The sequence below is a fragment of the Silene latifolia genome, chromosome X (genome assembly GCF_048544455.1).
Source record: "Silene latifolia isolate original U9 population chromosome X, ASM4854445v1, whole genome shotgun sequence".
NCBI lineage: Eukaryota > Viridiplantae > Streptophyta > Magnoliopsida > Caryophyllales > Caryophyllaceae > Silene > Silene latifolia.
In genome coordinates this window covers 40,768,048-40,785,250 of record NC_133537.1, presented here as the reverse complement: position 1 = coordinate 40,785,250, position 17,203 = coordinate 40,768,048, and the positions used below count along the sequence as shown (strand labels likewise).

The 17,203-nt window shown below is 40.4% G+C and overlaps 2 protein-coding genes across 4 annotated transcripts; one reads left to right on the top strand and one right to left on the bottom strand.

The window, feature by feature from the left end:
• The first annotated feature begins 319 nt into the window (after positions 1-319).
• LOC141623258 (protein CELLULOSE SYNTHASE INTERACTIVE 1-like) lies at positions 320-11,469 on the top strand. Of its 3 annotated transcripts, XM_074439346.1 has the most exons (8): positions 320-454; positions 710-892; positions 2,083-2,156; positions 2,531-5,579; positions 5,996-8,537; positions 9,565-10,019; positions 10,789-10,905; positions 11,010-11,469. In XM_074439346.1, the coding sequence occupies exons 3-8, from the start codon at positions 2,092-2,094 to the stop codon at positions 11,154-11,156; spliced, it is 6,375 nt and encodes a 2,124-aa protein (XP_074295447.1). In that variant the 5' UTR covers positions 320-454; positions 710-892; positions 2,083-2,091; the 3' UTR covers positions 11,157-11,469. The 3 variants fall into 3 exon arrangements, with proteins under 3 accessions (XP_074295447.1, XP_074295448.1, XP_074295446.1); XM_074439347.1 differs by lacking the exon at positions 2,083-2,156; XM_074439345.1 differs by lacking the exon at positions 320-454 and having other exon boundaries at positions 751-892; positions 2,088-2,156.
• An 850-nt stretch (positions 11,470-12,319) lies between these two features.
• On the bottom strand, positions 12,320-14,014 carry LOC141623257 (photosynthetic NDH subunit of lumenal location 4, chloroplastic-like). The gene is made up of 5 exons (XM_074439344.1): positions 13,556-14,014; positions 13,375-13,467; positions 13,014-13,074; positions 12,841-12,909; positions 12,320-12,587 (listed from the first exon to the last, which is right to left on the bottom strand). The coding sequence occupies exons 1-5, from the start codon at positions 13,904-13,906 to the stop codon at positions 12,508-12,510; spliced, it is 654 nt and encodes a 217-aa protein (XP_074295445.1). The 5' UTR covers positions 13,907-14,014; the 3' UTR covers positions 12,320-12,507.
• Between the last annotated feature and the right edge of the window lie 3,189 nt (positions 14,015-17,203).

The following is a 17,203-nucleotide window of genomic DNA, read 5'->3' as shown; positions in this document are numbered from 1 at the left end:
AAATTTGAAACCAGTATTTCTATGATTTCTCATTCCATTCTATTCCTAACTACTCCCATTGTTCCGAACAATAGTTATCTATTGCTTTTGACATAAAGATTACGAAAATATATGAGAATGCCGTTGGACTACACAAATCACCCATTTCCCACTCACACCTGGAGAGACCAACAAATATATGTCAAAAATAGAAATAGATAACTATTAATTGTATACTCAAAAAATGAAATTGATAACTATTAACCGCACGATTAGGGGAGTATTGAACTAATTAAACGATCGTTTATTTTAGTCTGTTTAGCTCCGTGGACTTTGACTCAATGACCCATGACATTGACTGAACGACCTAAACAGCATGCCGAAAGATATACTTCATTGTTGAATGCTTGCAAGTCTTGAACCATACACTTCCGTCTCTCCTTCGTCTCACACTCTCACTTGCCTTTCTACTAAGGTCAATTTTTACCAATGCTTCTCTTTTTTTTTGTATTTATTTTTGTTCATAAATACTAGGAGTAGAATTTAGTTCATTTTAACTTGTTAGTATTTATTTATTTTTTTACTGTGATTCTGTGAATTGTGCGATATCTTTCTTGATATCGGTTCAATTACGAAGATCATGATATATATTTACTAGGTTTTGTGTTAATTTGGTAAAGTATGAATCTTTGGTTATTAATTTGATAAATTTGATAAATGGACTGAACAGGAGGTTTTGAATTTTGATGCTTATTAAGCATTAATTGGAGAAATTCCGAGTGTCGGAATCGACGATGATAATCTACAACTTGATTAATTATATGCTTAATTAATAATAAAGCTGGCGGCTGCAACTGCTTGGAGGCTTCCCGGCAGCAACGGCAATGGCAGTGCCCATTCCCCGAGTGATCTTGTACTGCTTCATCATTCTATTTCACTACATTTCATTTCATTTCATTTTATTGTTTCTGTTATGAATGTATGCATGTCTTTTGTTTCTGGTAACCGCGGCTTTGGAAAGAAAAACCGTTGATCTTGTGTAAGGTTGTTGTATGGTAAAAATAAACTATTGATTGGGCGTCAATTATTAGTTTAAGCTTTTGGTTACGATGATTTTCTTACAACCATAACTATCATTAACTAAGGTACATAACATGGATCAGGCTTGTGTGTGCATACATTAGCCTCATTTTGGGGTTTTGTGAAAGACGAATTGTATGTTCTAGACCTTAAATCCATGTTTAGAATTCGTATAGGGGTTCTGTGGTTCACTGCTTGCATTATTGTTGTCTTAAAAATGCAACTTTGAAGCCTCTAAGACGGGCTGCTAATGTGTGAACCTGAGATTTAGCTGCTTCTGTTTTACATGCCAACAAAATATCGAATGTAGTTTAGAATGTTGGAAAGAATTTAGACTCGTAAGAGATTGCTTAGTTATTCTTAAAAAAGAACATAGATTATTACTCATGAGGATTACAATAATTATGGTGGGTTGTTTAGATACCACAAACATGATTTAGAATTATCTAAGAACTCTAATTCCTTCAAAACAGAGGAAGTTGTTGTCTAGACCCCGTAGTTGAGTGTGAATTCTACCTGAATTTCTTTTACTATATTCAACCAAACATGTCTTTCCAATTCATGGGAAGTGAAAAATCATGTGCAATAGAACTTCCTCGCCAGTAGGACCTACAATGAACCTAACGGTAACTGCACATAGTGTGTATCAAACTGGCATTGGTGGTAAGTGGTAACAAACTAATGCATGAATGTAAAGAAATTGTTACATTATAATAACGGCATTAGGGTACAGGAACCACATGCATGTGCCAATTTATTTGATTAGGAGTAATAAGAATATTGATGTCAAACGACATGGTGGGTAAATGATTTTGAAAGCAAAGGCAATGAATGTTGTATCTTGTACTGTATTAAAGATGGTCATACTTTTATATTCATTTGATCATTTACACTTAGTAGTGTCAACTGTCAATCACTTAGCCCTAATTTAGGTCTGGATTTTAATATTAGTCTTTCTTGTTTACAACGTACGTATCACCTTGTTAGAAAATAACGATTCTTGGCACTTTTCATTTCCGGTAGGAAAGAAACATGAATGGTAAAGTCCAAGATCCCAAACCTCCAATTCCAATGTCTGTTGCAAAAATGAGTTCAAGGTTAGTACTCGAGCTGGAAAGCATTAACAAATACTATTTCGGCAACCCTTATTGATACATTTTCTTTTGCTGTTTTCTGCCCTATTACTATACAGTGACATTTTGCTACTGTCTTCAGCTTGTCAGTAGCTGTGATATCCACTACCACGAGCTTTTTGTCAAAATTGTGTCCATGTTTATTGTTCATGAGTGTCTTCTTAAGAGACAAGCTTTTATTGTTGGTGTTGTTCTAGAGTCTAGACTACTCATAGAAATTAAAACCTATGAGAGTCCATAAGTGGGACTGTGGGAGCTCTAAATAGCTTTGGTTAATGTAATAAGATAAGATTCAAAAGTATAGTTTTGCGTAACTAAACTGTTACCGTACCGTGCAGAGACCGCACAACCAGTATGGAGGATGCGGATGGGATACTAGCAAATGTCGCTCAATGCGTTGAGAAGTTGAGACAGAATTCAATTTCAGTTCAAGAGAAAGAGAATTCTCTGAGGCAGTTGCAAGAACTTATTGAGACCCGTGAAAATGCTTTGAGTGCTGTAGGCTCTCACTCACAGGCAGTTCCTGTGCTTGTTTCTCTTTTGAGGTCGGGGTCACAATTAATCAAAATACAAGCTGCCCGTGTTTTAGGGTCTCTTTGTAAGGAAAATGAACTCAGGGTGAAAGTTCTGCTTGGGGGTTGCATTCCTCCTCTACTTGGGCTACTGAGGTCCAGCTCATCTGATGGTCAGATTGCTGCCGCAGAGACACTATATGCAGTTTCCCAAGGTGATGCTAGGGATCATATAGGTTCGAAGATATTTTATACTGAAGGGGTTGGGCCAGTGTTGTGGGGATTGCTGGAGAAAGGACTTGAATCTGGGAAAATGGTTGATGAACTACTAACCGGATCTTTAAAGAATCTTTGTAAAAGCACGGAGGGGTTTTGGCCAACAACTGTGCAAGCTGGAGGGGTGGGTATTCTTGTAAAATTGCTAAAATCTGGAGAGCCTTGTACTCAAGCAAATGTATGCTATCTCCTTGCTTGTATGATCATGGAGGATGCATCTATCTGCCCTACTGTCTTAAGTGGTGAGGTGGTGAAACAGCTTCTGAAGTTGTTAGGGCCTGGTAATGAAGCAGCTGTCAGGGCAGAAGCTGCTGGAGCTCTTAAATCCCTTTCTGCCCAGTGCAAAGATGCAAGGAAGGAGATAACTAACTGTAATGGCATACCGGCTTTGATAAATGCTACAATTGCTCCATCAAAAGAATTTATGCAAGGTGAGCATGCACAAGATTTGCAAGAAAATGCAATGTGTGCTCTAGCAAACATATCTGGTGGGTTGTCTTCTGTCATCTCAAGCCTGGGGAAAAGCCTCGAATCTTGTACATCACCTTCTCAGGTTGCTGACACTTTAGGGGCTCTCGCTTCAGCTCTTATGACGTACGATCAGGAAGCTGAGTCAGCAAAAGCTTCAGATCCTCAAACTGTCGAACAGACATTGATAAAGCAGTTTAAGCCTCAACTGCCTTTTCTCATCCAAGAGAGAACCATAGAGGCACTTGCTAGCTTGTATGGAAATTCTATACTTTCAAGGAAGCTTACAAATGCAGATGCAAAGCGCTTGCTGGTTGGTTTAATCACAATGGCTCCTAATGATGTTCAAGATGAGCTGATAAATTCTCTTTTGAAAACTTGTAATGATGAAGGCAGTCTGTGGCATGCACTTCAAGAGCGTGATGGTATTCAGTTGCTAATTTCACTTCTTGGATTGTCATCAGAGCAGCAGCAGGAATGTGCCGTTGCCTTGCTTTCGCTTTTGTCAAATGAGAATGATGAGAGTAAATGGGCTATAACAGCAGCTGGTGGAATACCTCCATTGGTCCAAATTCTGGAGACAGGCTCTCAAAAAGCCAAAGAAGACTCGGCAACAATTTTGGGGAACCTTTGTAATCATAGTGAAGATATACGAGCGTGCGTTGAAAGTGCTGATGCTGTTCCGTCTCTCTTGTGGTTACTAAAGAACGGGAGCCCAAATGGGAAGGATATTGCAGCAAAAACATTGAACCATTTGATTCACAAATCAGATACTTCTACCATCAGTCAACTCACTGCGCTTCTAACCAGTGAACTTCCAGAATCTAAAATCTACGTTCTCGATGCATTGAAAAGTATGTTAGCTGTAGTACCCCTTAAAGATATTCTGCAGGAAGGTAGTGCTGCAAATGATGCAGTTGAGACAATTGTTAAATTATTGAGCTCCACGAAGGCAGAAACCCAAGCTAAGTCTGCCTCCACTCTTGCTGCGATATTTCAACTCAGAAAAGACCTGCGTGAGAGCAGCATTGCGGTAAAGACTCTCTGGTCAGTCACGATGCTGCTGAGCTCTGAATCAGAAAAGATCTTAGTAGCTGCCTCTTGTTGTCTTGCTGCTATTTTTCTCTCAGTAACAGGAAATCCTGAGGTGGGTCCCATCGCTAAGGACACATTTCCTCGTTTAAATTTCCTTTCAAGTTCTGCTGATCTTGAAGTTGCCGAGCAGGCAACATGTGCTGTAGCTAACATTTTGTTAGATGATAGAATTTCAGAAAGAGCTTCACCTGAAGATGTGATTTTGCCTGCTACAAGGGTTTTGCGCGAGGGCACTTTCTCTGGCAAATGTCATGCAGCTACTACAATTGCTCGTCTTTTAAATCGATGCATTATTGATGATGCTTTGAGTGACTGCTTGAACCGTGCTGGTACTGTTCTTGCTCTAGTATCTTTCTTGGAGTTGGCAAATGATGGCTCCCTTGCCACATTTGAAGCCTTAGATGCGCTTGCATATTTGTCAAGGTCAGCAGCTCCTAGTGGGAATATCAGACCGGCATGGGGAGTACTAGCAGAATCTTCAACTCACATAACTCCAATCGTTTCATGCATCGCTGATGCAGCACCATCATTGCAAGATAAAGCTATTGAAATACTGTCAAGGCTTTGCCATGACAAGCTATTAGTACTAGGGGAAACAATATGTAGTTCTTCTGGTTGTATTGCTTCTATTTCTAGGAGAGTTGTCAGCTCAAGGGACATCAGTGTTAAGATTGGAGGTATGGCGCTCCTCTCTTGTGCAGCCAGGGTCAGCCATCACAGATTGGTGGAAGATTTGAATGACTCGAATTTGTGCACATATCTCATTCAGGCTTCGGTGGATTTGCTCACTGGCTTTCAATCTGCATTGGATGATGAGGATACTATTGAGGATGGGGCAGTTAGCATATGCGTCCCTTGGGGCCAGGACGAGGCAAAGAAAATCGCTGCAAGTATGAGTTCAAGGATCATGCGTGGTGCAGATATTGTTGTGTGGCTACTATGTGTACTTGCTTCTTGTGATGATAAAAGCAAAATTGCGATCATGGAAGCGGGAGCAATTGAAGTTGTTACTGAGAAAATTACCGTATACACTCAGGTATCTTGTATGATGCTTGGTTTGTACTTGTTGAAGAATCTGCTGTTTTATTCTGTTTTCTGCTCTGTCCGACAGTTGGTTGCTTAGTTGGGAGGAGTCGGGTGGTAAGGAAAGGAAGTAGGGGTAGTATGTTTCTACCCTTCAAATATGTATGCAGCCTTACCCTTGTGTTAGCAACACAAAGAGGCTGTTCCTGCAAATTGTTAACTATTGTATATTATGGGAAATTTGGGGCCCACAGTTGACTATCAAAGTCGAAGGGGGACAATATAAATTGAATGAACGAAGAAACTTATTAAGTTTTGATATCATGGATCTGTATCCTGTGTGCTTGCATGGTCTTTGGATGGGCTCGATAGATGATTAAATGCTTTATGAGGAAAGTTCTTGATGTATGCTCTATATGATTGTTGCAGACTGAAACTGTAAATAGCAGCATATGGTGTTATGCTTTACTGCTGGCGGTTTTGTTCCAAGATAGAGATATAATACGTGCACATGCAACTATACAATCCATTCCAATTCTTGCAAATTTGCTCAGGTCTGAGGAACCAGGTAACAGATATTTTGCCGCACAAGGGTTGGCCAGCCTAGTCTGTCATGGTAGCCGTGGTACTCTTTTATCTGTTGGAAACTCAGGTGCTGCTGGTGGACTTATTGCTTTGCTTGGCTGTGCTGATGAAGATATTTATGATCTCTTGAAATTGTCAGAAGAGTTTTCTTTGGTTAGTTATCCTGATCAAGTGACTCTTGAAAAATTGTTTAGAGTTGACGACATTAGAGTTGGAGCTACTTCTCGAAAAGCAATACCTGCCCTTGTTGATCTTCTCAAACCAATTCCAGATCGCCCAAGGGCACCTTTTCTGGCACTTGGGCTTCTCACTCAACTTGCAAAAGACTGTCCCTCAAATAAAATGGTGATGGTAGAATCAGGGGCACTTGAGGCGTTGACTAAATATCTTTCACTTAGTCCTCAAGAAGCAACTGAGACAGCAGCTACTGATCTATTGGGAATTCTGTTTGATACTGACGAAATATGCAGGCATGAATCAGCATTTGGTGCAGTGACTCAGCTCATAGCTGTTTTACGCTTAGGTGGAAGAGGAGCGAGGTACAGTGCAGCCAAAGCTTTGGAGAACTTATTTTCCGCGGACCATGTGAGGAATGGTGAAACTGCACGTCATGCTGTGAAGCCTTTGGTGGAAGTTTTGAATTCTGGGTTGGAGAGAGAACAGCATGCGGCAATTGCAGCACTAGTTAGGCTGTTATGTGAGAATCCTTCAAAAGCCGTAGCCGTAGAAGATGTTGAAGTGAATGCTGTAGATGTCCTTTGCAAGATCCTTTCATCAAATTGTTCCCTGGAGCTTAAGGGAGATGCTGCTGAGCTCTGTTCTGTTCTTTTTTCTAATACAAGGATTAGGTCTACTTTGGCTGCAGCTCGATGTGTTGAGCCACTGGTGTCTCTTCTTGTTTCTGATTTTACCCCTGCTCAGCATTCTGTTGTCCGTGCTCTGGACAAACTTTTGGATGATGAACAGTTGGCTGAACTAGTTTCTGCTCATGGTGCTGTTGTTCCTCTAGTAGGCCTACTCTACAGCAGGAACTACTTGCTCCATGAGGCTGTCTCACGAGCTTTGGTGAAGTTGGGTAAAGACAGACCGTCATGCAAGATGGAAATGGTGAAAGCTGGGTTAATTGAGAGTATACTTGATATACTCCCTGAGGCGCCGGAATTTCTTTCTGCGACTTTTGCAGAATTGCTTAGAATATTGACAAATAATGCTACTATTGCCAAAAGCTTATCAGCAGGCAAAGTAGTTGAGCCTCTATTCTTGATACTATCACGATCGGACTTTGAACCAGATGGACAGCATAGTGCCTTACAGGTTCTTGTTAATATTTTAGAGCTCCCACAGTGCCGTGCTGACTATACCTTAACCTCTCACCTTGTTGTTGAACCTTTAATACCTTTGCTAGACTCTCACGTTCCAGCTGTACAACAGCTGGCTGCTGAGCTGTTATCCCATATGTTGGTAGAGGAACACCTGCAAAGGGATCCATTGACTCAACAAGTGGTTGGTCCACTTGTAAGAGCTCTTGGATCAGGCATTCACATTTTGCAGCAAAGAGCTATAAAAGCTCTTCTTAGCATTGCACATATATGGCCGAATGAAATCGCAAAAGAGGGTGGCGTTATCGAGCTATCCAAGGTGATACTGCTAGCTGATCCTTCACTTCCTCATGCTTTATGGGAATCTGCTGCATTTGTTTTGTCTTGTATTCTGCAATTCAGTTCTGAGTTTTATTTGGAAGTTCCCATTGCTGTTCTAGTAAGATTGCTCCATTCTGGTTCCGAAAGTACCGTAATTGGAGCATTGAATGCACTTCTAGTGTTAGAAAGTGATGATTCAACCAGTGCTGAAGCAATGGCTGAAAGTGGTGCAATTGAGGCTCTCTTGGAGCTCCTTAGATGTCATCAATGTGAGGATACTTCAGCTAGATTGCTGGAAGTGTTATTAAATAATGGAAAAATCAGGGAATATAAAGCTTGTAAGGCTGCTATCTTACCATTGTCTCAGTACCTTCTGGACCCACAAACACAAGGTCAGCAAGCGAGGTTACTGGCGACTCTTGCCTTGGGTGATCTATTCCAGAATGAGGCTCTTGCTCGGTCTGCTGATGCCGTTTCAGCTTGTCGGGCCTTGGTGAATTTGCTGGAAGACCAACCCACTGAGGAAATGAAAGTTGTGGCTATTTGTGCTCTACAGAATCTTGTGTCATGCAGCCGATCAAACAAAAGAGCAGTTGCTGAAGCTGGCGGAGTTCAGGTTTTACTTGATCTGATTGGTTCCAGCGATCAAGAAACTTCGATTCAGGCAGCAATGTTTGTTAAGCTTTTATTTTCCAACAATACAATCCAAGAGTATGCTTCAAGTGAAACTGTGAGGGCTATAACTGGTGAGTTCTTTTTTTTTTTTTGTACATTTGGTTTTATGTACTTGTTATGTTGTCTAAAATCTAAATCCATGGTATTAAATCTGGTGTTGACTGAAACGATCGAGTTATTAAGGGTGCCACAACCGCATTTTGAACTCGTGTTGGCCGCATTTAAGGCACCATGATCGAGATTTAGGCTGCAACAAATGATCCCAAGATCAAGTCTCAAACCGAGATTTAGTACCATGGTCGTGCCCCTCACTTCCCACAGCAGTAGCCTTCAACCTTTACCAAGTTAGTTTTTGTAGTGGTATGTTTAGTAGGACTGGCCTGTCATGAGTTTAATTGTTTCGAAAAGCTTTGCTAAACATAGTGTATAGCTAGCTGGTAGTCATCTAAGATAGCACACGGTTTATTTTTCTGTGATAGTAATTTTGACGCTAGTCTGGAGATACAGATGATGAAAAGGATAGAAACTCATGCATTCGAGGAAACTGGGATTAAGCAGAATTCAGGAATTTTTAAAATTTAGGGCTTGCTTGGATTGAGGGTAAAAGGGGGGAAATGAACACGAGAGTAATATGTTGTGTTTTTTCTATGTTTGGTATCAGAGTAATTATTGACCCCCGTAATCTATTACCCTCATGAAAGGGTAATGATTAATTGAGTAAAAGATTACCTTAGTAATCATTATCCTTATATGCCAAACCTATTATCTAGGAACTCATTACCCAAGTAATTAACATCCCTAGTAATTGTCTCCCAGTTAAAATTTACTCCCAAACTATTCCACGGATTCCAGGTTACGCAACTGCTTATTGGTCCATCTTAGTCGTTGTGTTGGGTCTTCCAGGTCTCAGAATTAAGTAAATAAAATTTGGGTTTGGGCTGTTCGAGTTGCTTAGTGGACCCGTAATACAGGTGTATAGAACAAAATCACCCCCCACCCCGAGCAATTATTTTACAGTAGGTTTTTCTTCTCTTTTTTTTTGTTTATAATCCATGCAAAATATAAGTTTCAGTAGCAATAAGTTTATTTGTCCTGCAGCTGCAATAGAAAAGGATTTGTGGGCGAGTGGAACTGTAAACGAGGAGTACTTGAAGTCCCTAAACGCATTGTTTGGCAACTTCCCACGTTTAAGAGCATCTGATCCCACTACTCTAAGTATACCCCATCTTGTGACCTCTCTCAAAAAAGGGTCAGAAGGAACTCAGGAAGCTGCCTTAGATGCTCTGTTCCTTTTGAGACAATATTGGTCTGCGTGCCCTGCCGAAGTATCTCGTGCTCAATCATCAGCTGCTTCTGATGCAATTCCTTTGCTGCAATATTTGATCAACTCGGGTCCACCTCGTTTCCAAGAAAAGGCTGAGTTTTTGTTGCAGTGTTTGCCAGGGTTTCTTACTGTTATAATTAAACGTGGTAACAATATGAGGCAATCAGTAGGAAACCCAAGTCTCTATTGCAAGCTTACATTAGGGAATACTCCACCCAAACAAACAAAGGTAAGTTTGCTACTTTTTTTTTTTTTGCTATATCTGTTTGCTGAATATCATGGAGTCAAACGACTGTTATTTGGCTGTCACATGACAGAATAACGCGACATGACTAACTTTAACTTTCTGCGTCTGATATTATGATGCAGCTAATGTCTACCATTTTGGACGCAATTTTTGTTCTTGGTCATCCGGGAACAATCTCTGTGTTGATTCACACATGGTTAGGATGTTACATTCATCCAACCTTTTTACACTGCCATCCTTTTAAGGCAATGAAGTAGTGATGTTGCCGCTGATGGTTGAGCGGCCTGTGCCTTTTGTTGATTTTTTTTTCTTTTCTTTCCATGCCTAAGTGTCCAACCATTAGATCCCGGCTTGTTAAATAGCTACCGGCTCGTTGTTTCACAAGGTACTGTTTTAGAATTTCTGCTGAGGAATTTAAAACGCAAATCTAATGAGTATGTCAAAATGCAATTTGTAGGACAGAGTAGATTGGGTTTAAGGGAAATTTTCAGGTGATGTGGACACTGGACCGTTGAGAACAAAGTGTATCGTCCTGAAAGGAGGGAAAGGATAAAGAGTGAAATGGGTCAATGGGAGTCTAAAAAATGTAACCATATACCAATCATCCAAGTAGGCAATTATCTAGAGCCCGTTACCTTGGGGCTCAGGTTTACAATATCTGAACTGCATGCTCAGCCTACAGATAGATCATTATTTTGTCATTAACTGCTTCGATAATTTCACTTTGCTGTTTGCATATTTGTCTTTGTAGGTTGTATCCACTGGCCCTAATCCGGAGTGGAATGAAATTTTTACATGGTCTTTTGAGAGTCCTCCCAAAGGCCAGAAGTTGCAAATTTCTTGTAAGAATAAGAGCAAAGTGGGAAAGGTAATAAGGAGCTATCTTTCTGATATAGATTGCACAACCCAAGTTCACATATATGTTTTTCTTTTAATAAATTTCTCATCTCTTAACATTCTTTGATTTGGCAGAGTTCATTTGGTAAGGTGACTATCCAGATTGATCGAGTCGTGATGCTGGGAGCAGCTAATGGGACGTATACGCTGGTTCCTGAAAGTAAGAGTGGTGCCTCCAGAAATTTAGAAATCGAATTTCAATGGTCTAACAAAGCTGAATGATGAATCTCTGGGTACGTATATAATTGACAAAGGTTAACTTTTTGGTAGTGTACTTATTTCAGATCGAGTTACAATTCGGAACAAAGCGTGAATTATTTGCTTCTATTCCTTGCACCTTTTGCCTTTCTATATAGGATTATGTCATGAAACTGTATAGAGTTCCGATGATCACATTTGTATTTTTGGTCGCATAATAATGCACATTATTTAGTTATTTATAGTATACGTGTGTATAGGACTCACTCGTATATTCTTAATTTCTTATGTATTGCAATACTAGCACTTTACACCAATGATTAATTGTATTGCATAATCACCGAGCTTGTATGTTGAGCAATCCTGACAAACTGATTTATACTACTTGATATGTTGTGATACTGATGTATGTATGAAGCTCAGATGTATGCTTCCATTGCTTGCTCAAAATCTCAGTCCCACGAGAAGGTCAAAGACGGCATAATCTCAAGGCTACCGTTTTGATCATAATTGTTCCGAACTGTTCCTTCATTATGTTAGCTTCCTGGATGATGAACATTTTGCATCAAATTACTATCATATGGGCAAAAATAGATCTCGACACAGCAATACCGGGCTGAAGAAGTTCTGTGCGCTTACGAGTCGATGCTGACAATTTTTAGCAAGTTTCGACCACAGTCGCTTTGGTAGTCTTTGAGAGCAAAATCTGAAGGTCATATTCTTACATAATGCATGCTTGAAATGACTTCATTACACATGATGTCAAAATTGAAAAAAATTGTTGGTAAGCATCGCAAGGTTTCATATTAGTTGTGGCGATTACAAGTATTCGAAATCAAATACTAATAAAACGATAAATCATGTCTTTTACGAAATCCCTTGTGGAAAGTGCATTGCTGGGTGAAATACAACAACGCCTGTACGTCTAAATCTCGCAATTGCATGCCACAAAAATATTCCAGCTAGATTGTGAAATTGTGATCGCGAGGGTGGTCCTTTAAGACTGAATTTGAATGTTTCCGGCAAACAACTAGATAAAAAATAAATGCCCTGAATTGACATTACCTTGCCATCTTCTTCAGTTCTTCTACAGATGGCGATAAAAAATTCGCAAGTCCTCGACCAATTTCACTACACTGTATATTTCCTACTCCGTATATGATTAGTCTCTCTGAAACCCAACTGACTGAATGCAAGTTCAGGTGGTTTCCTTCATATAGTAGCTCAGGGTGTTTTCAAGTATACCCGAGTTCTTCGCATGAAGATCATTCATTTACATAATTACATGTAGCGGAGAAAGTACCCCGCATCATGTTTAGCTATAATGATGAGGACGATTATAAATCTATACATTGTGATGAGCTAGATCTGTTTTTTACTTTCTATTTCCGCTGTAAATGCCCTCAAATTTTATGTCATACAGTAGAGTGGCGTTGGCTGGTATATTGCAGTCTCCTACACAAATAAACGCGCAACTGTCAGTAATCAGTAGTATTGTTAGACTCCAAGAGAGGCCATGACTATTTGCATAAATGAATGCGTCGAAATTTGCATACAGCAATCAGTCTATACGCGGCATTATCACGCTGGAACATTAAGTTGTTAGCAGATGACTCATAAATGAATCGTCGAAATTTGCACACAGCAATCAGTAATGCACTATTTGCATAAATGAATAAGGGTTTTAGTAGTGCAATGTAAGAGTTACCTGAAAAGCAACCAGCAGGTTCAGGTCCATATGCTAATAGTGGAGGGATTCGGAGCTTACGTTTCCCACCTGTGTAACGAGTCCGACATCAAAGGTCATTAATCCAAAATTTTAAACCACGAGAACTCCAATGGTGGTATATTTCAACTAGAAAGATGTCTTTGAATGCATACCAACTTGCATTGGAGGCACCCCGTCACCCCCGAAAATCCCTTGATCCAATCCCCTAATTACCTGAAAATCATGGGAATATAAGCTTACCGATCACACGAATCTCAAATATTTCTAATCAAAAGTTTGCCAGTACGAGATTAGTTTTAATGTAATTTCCTGATTCCGCCAATGCCTACTACAAGACTTGTCAACCTTGAACCTTACAATGCTAGGCCCTTGGCCTTAAAATCCTCACCTTGTCACTTGAAGTATCATCCATCATTCGCCTTTATTAAAGCGTTAATTACGTCTACAAATCATTTAACTACAAAACCCGATCAACTAAAAACTGATAAGCCTTAGTAAAAGAACGGAACATACTTTACCAACGCCAATGCGCATAGTGAGAGGTCTACCGCGTTTATAACTACTATCAAACACAGTTTCATCTGCAAACCTTGCAGTATAATGCACCTGTTACACAAAACACAATTAATAAAACAACCAAAAAAATAAATTAGGAAAAGAAAAAAGAGAAAAAAAAAAAAAAAGGAGCAGAGACATTGATAAGCTCATTGTAAGGTGCAGGAGGTCCAGAACCAATAACAAGGTCACAGTAACCTAACCCAGATTGCACTACATTCATTTCACAAGGGGGTTCAGCCGTCGTCGCGTAATACTCAATTCTAGTTGCATCTGCAAGTGGAGAAAATCCCATTACTATTGAGGCTGCTAGTGTTCCTATCATTCCCAATTTTAGTGACTTTTGCATTTCTGTTTTGGTTTTCGATTCGAGTTTTAAAGAGGATTTGAAGGCTTGGCAATGGGGTTTGGAGTGTTTAAGAGTGCTGCTTGAACTGGCCTTAACAATGGTGGATGTTGGAGGTGTTGTAAAGGTAGTGCAGATTGCCATTTTTTCAGGTCTGTTTTTTTGTTGCTGGTTTAGTTAGTTTCTTATCCTAAAGACTTGATGATAGTTCGTCATCTTTCATGTATTGCAGGGATTAGTCCTTTGTGTTCTGTTATCATCTGGTACTTTTGTCAATTAGTGTTGGTCATGTAGCAGGGGGTAAATGGGTCATTGAGGCCGGGTTTGGGTGGTCATTGCAAGTCGAGTCATTCCCGGGTCCATGTCTATCCGGTCACTTTTGAGTCGAGTCATCTTGGGTCGAGTCCCTTTGGGTTGGGTCATACTATTGATTGAAAGATGAAACAATTTTGGGGCTTACTGTCAACTTATTATAGATGAAAGCCCCGCGTATAATTGATGGAGGTTAGAATTTTCAAAAGAGAGTTTTCTTAATTTACACTAGTTTTTAGTACCCTCAAGAAGTCAAGAGTAATTTTTAGTCTCTATCCTTATTTCTAGGTCACTCCGGATCTTAATTTTAAAGTATTTTATCTAAATTTGTCTTTTCGGGTTGGGGCATTTTCGTGTCTCGGATCACCTTTGGGTTATACCTTTTGGGTTTAGGGTGCATGATAACTCCATTATTACCCTTTATTTGTGAACTATTCCCTTAAGTTATCCCGACTTTTCGTGCCATTTGAATGTTAATTGCTCAAGATGTGTTAAATTGCATAGACGGACTTCACTCAGGTCTATGTTGGCATTTTGTAGTATTTCCGAGCGCTTATAAACGGTCCCGGGGCATACCGAGACCAACATAGCGTTTGCAGGTAGGCCTAGGCGCCGAGTGAATAACCCAAGACCCGTCACAACTCACAACCTAGCAAAGTTCAAAACAAAAAGGAATTGAAGGCGCCGGGTGAAAGTGAAGTTGACCGCGCGTTTCCTCGTTTGACCGTGCATTTCTACTTTAGAGAAAGCATAGCCGTGCGAAACTGGCCATGCCAAGGTGGCCTCCACCGCGCGTTTGTCTAAGTTTTGCATGGTAGGTTATGTGCTATATTCGCTCGAGTTTCTTACATTTTGGGCTCTATATAAATACCTTAAACCCTCATTTTGAAAGATATACCTCGTTATATGAGTTTTAGAGAGAGAAACACAACATTTCTTTTGATTTTAATATTCAATCTTCATCATTGTAATCAATAATGACGTATTATTATTATTATTATCAAATCTTAATCATTTCCCTTCTATTCTCTTGTGTTGGTAATCATATTCATATTTCTATTTCTTGTTTTTGTTTCTTATTTTGTTTATATTCTTCAAAGTTTGAAGCTTTTAGGTACTTGTCATCAAAATTATCATCTTAAGACTTAATTCTTATTCAATCACTGTTTCATTAGTCTTTAATCATCTTTAGTTACTATTTACATGCTTGTCTTACCATCAATCAAAACCTTTACCAAAACCTTAAAGTGATGGTTGAGACGCAACTATTATGTTTATTCCTATTATGCCCCATTACTCAAGTGTCCATTGGGCTCGAAGAGTGGTTAGTGCTTAAGCCCCCTCATACCATGATATCTTGGTCACACTGGCTCTGATACCATGATAGATGAACCATCTCAACCAAAATCTTAAGGTGATGGTTGAGGCCCAACTATTATAATTATTCCTATTATGCTCCCTCACTCAAATGCCCATAGGCTTGAAACTTCGTGAGTTATCATGTGCTGAGATTCCACTTCGTGAGTTATTGAGGAGTTATTGAGGTTGCCAGGATTCAAACCCGTGACCTATGGTCACGCTGGCTCTGATACCATGATAGATGAACCATCTCAACAAAACCTTAAGGTGATGGTTGAGACCCAAATTTCTATTTATTCCTATTAAAAGGGGCGTAATAGGAATAAATATAATAGTTAAGACCCAACTATTATATTTATTCCTATTAGTCATATAGTCATGACTAGTGAGTATAGTCTCCTTTCTAGGGAACGATGGGTCCCCGATGCCTAGTTCCGCTCTTAAATTCCACTTTTGATAAATTGTTGGCTAATGAGTTAGGGTTAGTTGGGAGATGGAAATGATTAGGCTATAAATTCATTTTTCTTTTTAATCCAATTGGGTTACACACGGGATAAGAACTCAAGGAACTAGAGGACAAACATGCAAATAGTAACTAGAACATGATTAAAGACTAATAGTTTGGTCATGTCAAGTCTGCTACACATTTGTTTTAGGTCGGGTTGATTATGTTATTTCGGATTTCAGGTGAGTTGATGTGTTGTGGTTAAGTGATTTTGGGTTGATGTAGACAACCTGGGAAAACTTATCTGACATGTATATAAACAGAAAATCCGAATTTGACCCCAAACCCAAATCTACCCAACCTCATCCGATTCGACCCGAGTGTTTGAGGTAGACGAACCGGAGATAAGGGTCGGGCCGGCTCACCCGTAACCGGTCCGCCAGTCAGGCCACTTTTCATTGGGCGCCCCCACACACACACACACATACACACGCTCGGGTTGTGCCCATGTCTAGCATTCACCTACCCTCACCCGCCTTCAGCCTGCCCCTTGACCCTACTTCGGGCCAGTTTTAGGTCCACTTCTACCAGGCTCGACCCAATCCAACCCCATATCCGAGTTGTGCCTGGGCTCACCTGACCCCCACCCCCTTTCGATCTGCCCGGCCCGAGCCCGGTCCGCATGGTTGACCAGCCTTATACCCGACCCAAATGACCCAACCCGCACACAAACAACCAAATCGAATCCGACTCGTAACTCAAATTGATCCAACCTTATTCGATCTGATCCGTGTGTTTATTGTCTCATATAGACCTGTTCCGGGTGTAATTCCAGAGCAAGTATAGTTACCACCCGTTGCTAGTAGAATGATGTCTTGAGTTGGATTCACCTTTGGTCTTAATCGTTCCTCTCGGCCTCTCCTGCAACAATGAACGAACTGAGGGCTTGGCTTTGTGCCAAGCGTACTCACTCCGACGCTCAAGTCAGTAAACTTAAAGGATAAGTTGTTACTTGGCTGAATGTATATTGTAGAGAGATAAGGAAGATATTACCCGATGAATAGTGTATTTAGGTTTAGTTGTGTATTTGTTCCATCCTTTCCTCAATGAAGGTTGAGGAGTATTTATAGGCTTTCACCTTTTGTCACGTAGTGGCCAAGTGGCCAAGTGGCTAGCAGGTGGAAAGACTGATCTACCCCTCGGCCGAGGGACCTATGGCAGGCCGGCGGGCCCTGTTGACTCACCGCCGAGGGGTCTTGGATATGAGTACGCGGGTATGTGTCCCGGCTGGCCGGTTGTCATGCCGAGACCCAGGCTGACCGGCC